This window comes from Octopus sinensis, unplaced genomic scaffold, assembly GCF_006345805.1.
Source record: "Octopus sinensis unplaced genomic scaffold, ASM634580v1 Contig15854, whole genome shotgun sequence".
NCBI classification, from domain to species: domain Eukaryota; kingdom Metazoa; phylum Mollusca; class Cephalopoda; order Octopoda; family Octopodidae; genus Octopus; species Octopus sinensis.
Genome location: NW_021833956.1, coordinates 6,408 through 13,010, shown reverse-complemented (window position 1 = coordinate 13,010; position 6,603 = coordinate 6,408). Strand labels below are relative to the sequence as shown.

Here is a 6,603-nt window from a genome sequence, read left to right as displayed (position 1 = left end):
AAAATAAATATAGAATGTAAGATCTAGAGATAAAACACATTTGCGACATTTCCAGACGGTTGTAAATATTTCCTTGCTTTCTGAAAATCGAAACTTAGGAACAAGAATAATAACATTTATAGTCAAATAAATAAGAATCGGATTCTGACGATTTTTTAGGTTCATTTTGTTTGGTAAAAGATTCGAAAAAGACCTTTAATTTGATATAAACCTCATCTAAATAGATAAAACTAGTAACGCATCTTGTTGGTCGTCTGCAAATATTGTATGAACTCAGACGATATTACACTCTGTCGTACAAAACTAATACAGAATGATCTGAGAATACGTGATAGAAAAAATAGTTTTTGGTAGAAGAGATTTTTAGTTTTAAAAGAATGTGGATGAAGTCTTAACCATGGATGATCTTAGTTATGTCTTTTTTAAAACACATAATAAACCATGAGCAACTCTAAAAATACTTTTCAGGAAATTTCTGTGATGTAAATCCTAATTCAGCAAAAGACGACGTAGACCATAAAAAGTAAAACCAGACAATCCTACCAATCTCCTTCACAAATAAACATTTAGTTGGTCAATATTGAAAAAATTATTAAGAATACGCGAAGAACCTATCAGAACAGAGTTAGTGAAAAATTAATTTAGAATGTTTAATCATGTTCGAAAAAGACATTATTTAGTATTATTTTTTAACAGTTTCATCTTCTTTTAAATGTTGTATATCGGATTTTGATAAGAATCATCATTGATGACTCCATTATTAACTACTTAAAACACAGTGAAATAAAAATACAAAATGACAAATAACCCATCTAAAAAAGTGCCCGCAATACTGCAATGAGTAAAAATACATAACTATCACTTTCAAATATAAAATGATTTTATTACTGAAAAGTCAATCACCAGGTTTTACTCCACAAAAAATGATGGACTCGCTTACTAATAACAGGCCCAACTCTTCTACACAATCACAAGTTGATAAAACCGTCTCCCATCGGAAATATTAGCCAACATGGACAGTCGAGTGTCATCATCTGGACAAGACCGATATGCCTCAATCAACCTCCCCAGACTGCCATACTTCGTGGCGATCGAGGAACTCTTCATGACCGACATTCCTTCCACCTGACACAACACCATCGTCAGCATTGCAGACCCGGATATGTCCTCCAATATACCAATACCAGTACTATCGATTTCCCAAAACGGCGGGAAAAATCTGAAAATGAATAGAATATTGCATCTTCTTTCCCGCGCTTTTCCAATACTTGTTCAATCGGCTTCACGTGGATGTCGACTCCCTGCAATGTGGGATGGGAATACCCTAAATTGACTGCTCAGGTGATTGTGGACAGTCTTGAGCAACCTGGCAGTGGAAACTGAGTTGAATGTGCGATAAACACGAATTTGGTCGATGATCAACAAATAGAGAGGGAATATACTTGTATGTTACATATGGCCTGTTGGAGAGAGGATGAGTTGAGTGAGCAGTAGAGTGCCCCTTTTCTACCATCCTCGACCACATACATTATATTCCTAATTCCTGTCGTTTTGAGGCGATGCTGTCATTTAGGCCTGTCCAATACCTTCTGCTCGTGGAGACGTCCGTCAATTATAGACGAGGCAAGGTCGTCAATTCGTTTCCTCTCCACAATAAAATCAAGCACCACATCGTCATCATCTATTATATATTTAAATATATATTTAAACAATATTTAAATAAATAAACAAATTAATTAATTACTCACGTGGACACACAGGGTGCTCAGAATGCCTTGAATACACCCACAAATAATCCCCCACAACCAGTTTGGTGACACAGTAGTCAATACTGGCCAACTCCCGGAAGAGCTGTTCATTCCGATTCCCACAGAACTCACAATTATCCACGTACAGCACAATCCGCCCTCCCTCACTCGGATGCACTACCGTCCTCTCCCCTCCTGTCAACTCACTCGACTGAGCCCCCGAGCCCGCCAAATCTATTTCCGCGCTGATGGTTGACCACAGTCTGGTCCCTTCTGGTGTCAGGCAGTACCTTAAATATACAAAATGATATATTTTCACTCAGTTGCTGTTTTTTTCCCGACGACTTTTAATTTTAGTAAATTTTTCATAGATTTCCATATTTCTGAGTCGTCTATTATTTAAATAAATAAATATACCAATGTTGTCGACGTGGGTGATGTACTTTTTCGATCTTTGAATAAGAACAGCCTTAGTTGCTCGATCATTCTCGTTGTTCTATATTGACAGAAAGAAAAAAACCTCAGTTAAAGCCATTATTAAGCCATAACCGGCAGATCCCTCAGAATATGACGACACTGGGCGAGTTGGTTTGCAAGGATTTGTAGTCCTTGTTGTCTCAGGATTTGTCTGTGCCAGTCTTTGGTCGACCATTGCACACAATTTAGGTCCGAAACCCTCCAGGATTTTACAATCGTTGCCTGATTTGATTCGGATAGGGAATTTCCTTAGGGAGGCTGCGGCCTATTGGAATAGATGTTAGGTTAGTACTTTTCTGTATATAAACTTTGACATGAGTCCATCTTTGGAGGATTGGTCTTGTAGTTCTTTAAGCCATTTAAGGATATCAACGTTGGGATTTTTGTTTATTTTTACTTTTCTTATTTTGTTATCAACAGGAGCACCACCTGACTCCATTTTTTGAATATTTTATTTATTACGAGATTAGTAAGGCCAATTATATTATTAAAAGAATTAAAAATAATTGGTATATTAAAAAACCAGAAATGAATTAAATTAATATATTTTATATAAAAGAAAATTATTTATATATGGAAAATTTGTTTAAAAAAGGCAGTCTGTCTTTCCCTCCATTTTTTGCTGAGATGTAAAAATGGATGGTTAACCATTAAAAATCAAATCACATTTTTGATGAGGAAACACATTTTCCTTCATTTTCGAAGAGAAAACAAAATTTTTTGAACTCTCCTTTGCCTCATTCGTCGTCCCTACAATCAAAACCCCCTCAAACTCTCAATTTTAGCACTCATCTCCTCCCTCTCGTACTTCCTCACCAACGACCTCATCCATTTGTGTTTGAGGGCACTGCAGGGGGTCATCCTCCGTGCTGGATCCCACCTAAATTGATGAATAACGTCATCACAACTCGAGACATTTGGCTATAAAATCGACAAAAATCGTGTCGTTTGAGCCGACAGCAGACGCGAGAGATTTGGAGGCGGGTTTGGACTTTCTTCTGCACTTGGAGGTGACAGTCAGTTTGTTATTTGAATCTAAACTCATTTTGTATATTTGACCAAAAAAATAGCTTTTCCTGGAAGAATTGGCAATCATGTGAGTGGGCGGGTAGTCGAGAATCTGAATTATGTAAGACAATTGTTCGTGCTCGTTCTCCCCAGGGAAGAGTGGATTCCCCGTGTACAATTCCGCAAGGATGCACCCGAGACTCCACATGTCAATCAACGTGGAATACGGAATCCCCAGGATCACTTCCGGGGCTCGGTAGAACCGGGACTGGATGTAGGAAAACACTAATATCAACAGGACTGACCAACATCGTTTATCCTCGTGACAACTTGACCCAAAGTCAATTATTTTGCATTTGCTTTGGCTGTTTTTGAGTAGTAGAATGTTCTCCTGTGGGTTGAGTAAGGGGGATACGGGTTTGAGGTCACAGTGGATGATTTTCTCCTTGTAGAGCAAGACCAGGCTTTGGAGAATGTGGTAGTTCAGTTTCCGAATTGTGCCCAAACTCATCCCTCCAAAGTTATTTCTTTTCAAAGCTTCGTATAAACTTGTTCTAAACACTAAAAACTCCCCAAAACCCCAAAAGTTCAAAACAAATGCACAAATGATTACGAAAGTAAAAATACTCGTTCATGTGGACAACATTGTACAAATTTTTGGTATCCTTTCGCAGGATTTTGTCCAACATTTCCACCTCCATCAACGCCTGTTGGTGGAATCTACCCTCGTCAGGAAAACTGACCTTCGTTTGTTGCGAATAAGTTTAACTGCCACTGTGCGGTCTAATTTGTGGTCGTGGCATTTGAGGACCTGCCCGAAGGACCCTTTTCCTAATTCCTCGATGACTTGGAATCGGTAGTGGAGGTGGTCGTTGATGGTCTGTTGGTGGGGACGGAATACTTTTATGTAAAATCCCTGCTCGTTGTCAAATCCGTTGTTGTTTTTGAACTCGTTTGTTTCCCGTTTGCTCGCATTTGACCCAAAATACCAAATTTGTTTGTATTTGAGTATTTCCGACTGCTCGAATGTGGTCAACTTGTTTCCAAAATGGAGCAAGCAGTCTACTTTAAATATTATTTCCAGACCTTCCCCGCTCATTGGGAGTTGGGCCCTGCTCGGCATTGGTGTGTTGCTGACTCTGCCTTGGAGAGACATTTTTCGGTTTGTTTTTTGAGTCCTGTCCACACGTTGTTTAATCTCGGGGAGAACGGTTCTGTCGGAAGGATTTTGTTATGATTCAACCAGTTATGTTTATCCATAAAAAGGGAGACTATCAATATAATCCGAAATAACAGCACATAATAATTAGAATAAATATATATTACCCTATCGATCAGCTTGCTTTGATGGCTTAAAATGCTGACAATCGATTCAATGTCACAATTCCCCTTTGTTCTTGTAAGTAGGATTTATACCATTGTTGACCTTTGTGTATTATTTTTATTAGAGTTATTCTTTTGGTTATATATTCTAATAAATTCGTTACATTAATATGTTGGTTGAATTAATTATGTGAATTTTAATCATTAAATAATAATTAATTTTAATAATTTAGGTCGACGTGGGGGTAAAGTAATGATCCCTCGATTTGTATCATTTCCGAGAGTAATTTTTAATCATTTTTAAAAAACAAGTTTATTTCGAACGGTCAAATTAAAAAAATGAAGAAATACTGCCTCATCTCTGCAAGTGACGAATATTACAAATCTGTAATAAACAAGTACGAGCGATTATGCAGTCGTTTGTCCGAGGTGGACACCAAGGGAGTGGAACCCATGTGTTTTCCCAACGAAGACGAATTGTGTTCCGAATATATTCCATTCTAGGGTCGCCACTCTGAGATCAGACTCCGAGAGCAATGATATTGATAAAAGTATAATATTCAAAAACACAAAAAATTCTGTCCACGACTATTTTGTAGCTAAAAAGTAATTTAAATAATATTAATTTTAAATATTTTTCTATTAATATTGTTTTCGTGGTTTTCTTGGGAATCTTTCATATTGCCTTGTTAAATGATTAAAGTCGAATAATAAAAATAAATTTATTTTGGACCGTACAACGTATCCGTGCTTACAGGAAACGAAAGTAAAAGATGGATTAGACAGAATCAATTTACGCCTGATTCTGTGCCCCACTGAACAGTTGGTGTAAAACCGAATTAACTTTGTGATAAACTTTTTATCCAGGTTTGGATGATCACGACCGGTTACATTTTACCATGAAAAATTTCAATTTAACCTTGAACAAATCATCCTATTTTAATCATTAAAGATTAATGTATTTTTATTTAAAATCTGATTTATTTTGAACCAATAATAAATTAATAGTTAATCAGAAACTAAGCAGATCTCACTCCAGCTCGCTGATATCCACTCTCCTTCTCTTGAAAGAAGAGTCTACTTCCAGCTGCCTCTTACTCCCCACTACCACATCTGATTCAACCATTGCATCTTTTGTAGCATTCATTGGGTCGTCTTCATTTTTGCATGCCATCTCCACATACCGGTTGGAAGCAGAAGCGTATTCTTCACCAGATATTTTAATTCCGTGCTTGTGTTCGATCATCATACTCTCGAGCGTTCTTTTCAGTACAACGAATTGGATGTATGTCCTCGTTCCTGCTTCAATAGATAGTTTCTTCATATAATTTTTGAAGCATTTCGAGACAACTCCACCCATGTCATAACCACAGGAATTATTTTTACTTGACAGCTATACAGAAGCGAAAGCTCACTTGCCAATAGGTCATACTTGTGACACTTTTCAACCTCCACTTGCTTGAGGCGATCCTGTGAAGTAATACCCACTTCAATTAGATTTATTTCGTTTCTGACTTTGTCGTGGACAAAGATATCTGGCTTGTTGTATTCTACTTTTGTTTCGGTGAGGATTGTCGAATCAACCCTGATTTCAACTTTTCCCGTCGACAGTGTTGACTGAACAGAATGTCCCTTCAATCGTCTTGCTTTTTTGAGTCCATACATTCGGCACAAGTTAAGGTGAATACACTTCACAACTTCGTTGTGTCTCCGGAGATAATCACTGTTGAGCATTTTACCACACTGAGTAGCCATGTGGTCAACAGTTTTCTTGCTTTTCTTACAATGATTGCATAATGAGTCAGCGGATGCAAAGAACAAGTTTCGATCTTGCAAAAGACAATACAATGCTTCGCTTCGTGGCCCATTATTTCCATTAGATAGCCATTCTGAGGTGCAAGTAAATCAACATTAGGTTCATCCATACATTTGAAAAGCACAGAATTTAGTGCTTTAGAACTAATTTTCTTTTGTAAATATTGTATCTGACTGGACTTTAGAGACTCCATAGTAATACTCTTCTTATAAATAATTGCATATTTGGAGG

General features: G+C 37.3%; 2 protein-coding genes across 2 annotated transcripts; both read right to left on the bottom strand.

Moving 5' to 3' along the window:
- Nucleotides 1-3,126: 3,126 nt before the first annotated feature.
- On the bottom strand, nt 3,127-4,389 carry LOC115230595 (dual specificity tyrosine-phosphorylation-regulated kinase 4-like). Its single transcript, XM_029800735.1, is given in 3 exon segments — nt 3,127-3,781; nt 3,813-3,976; nt 3,979-4,389. Coding segments are annotated over 3 exon segments (1,230 nt in total).
- Nucleotides 4,390-5,876: 1,487 nt separating this feature from the next.
- LOC115230594 lies at nt 5,877-6,311 on the bottom strand. Its single transcript, XM_029800734.1, has one exon. The coding sequence runs from the start codon at nt 6,309-6,311 to the stop codon at nt 5,877-5,879; it is 435 nt and encodes a 144-aa protein (XP_029656594.1).
- Nucleotides 6,312-6,603: the final 292 nt, after the last annotated feature.

What these genes read in the sequence shown, in the direction of transcription:
- LOC115230594 (XM_029800734.1), bottom strand. Translation starts at nt 6,311, where the DNA reads ATGGCTACTCAGTGTGGTAAAATGCTCAACAGTGATTATCTCCGGAGA.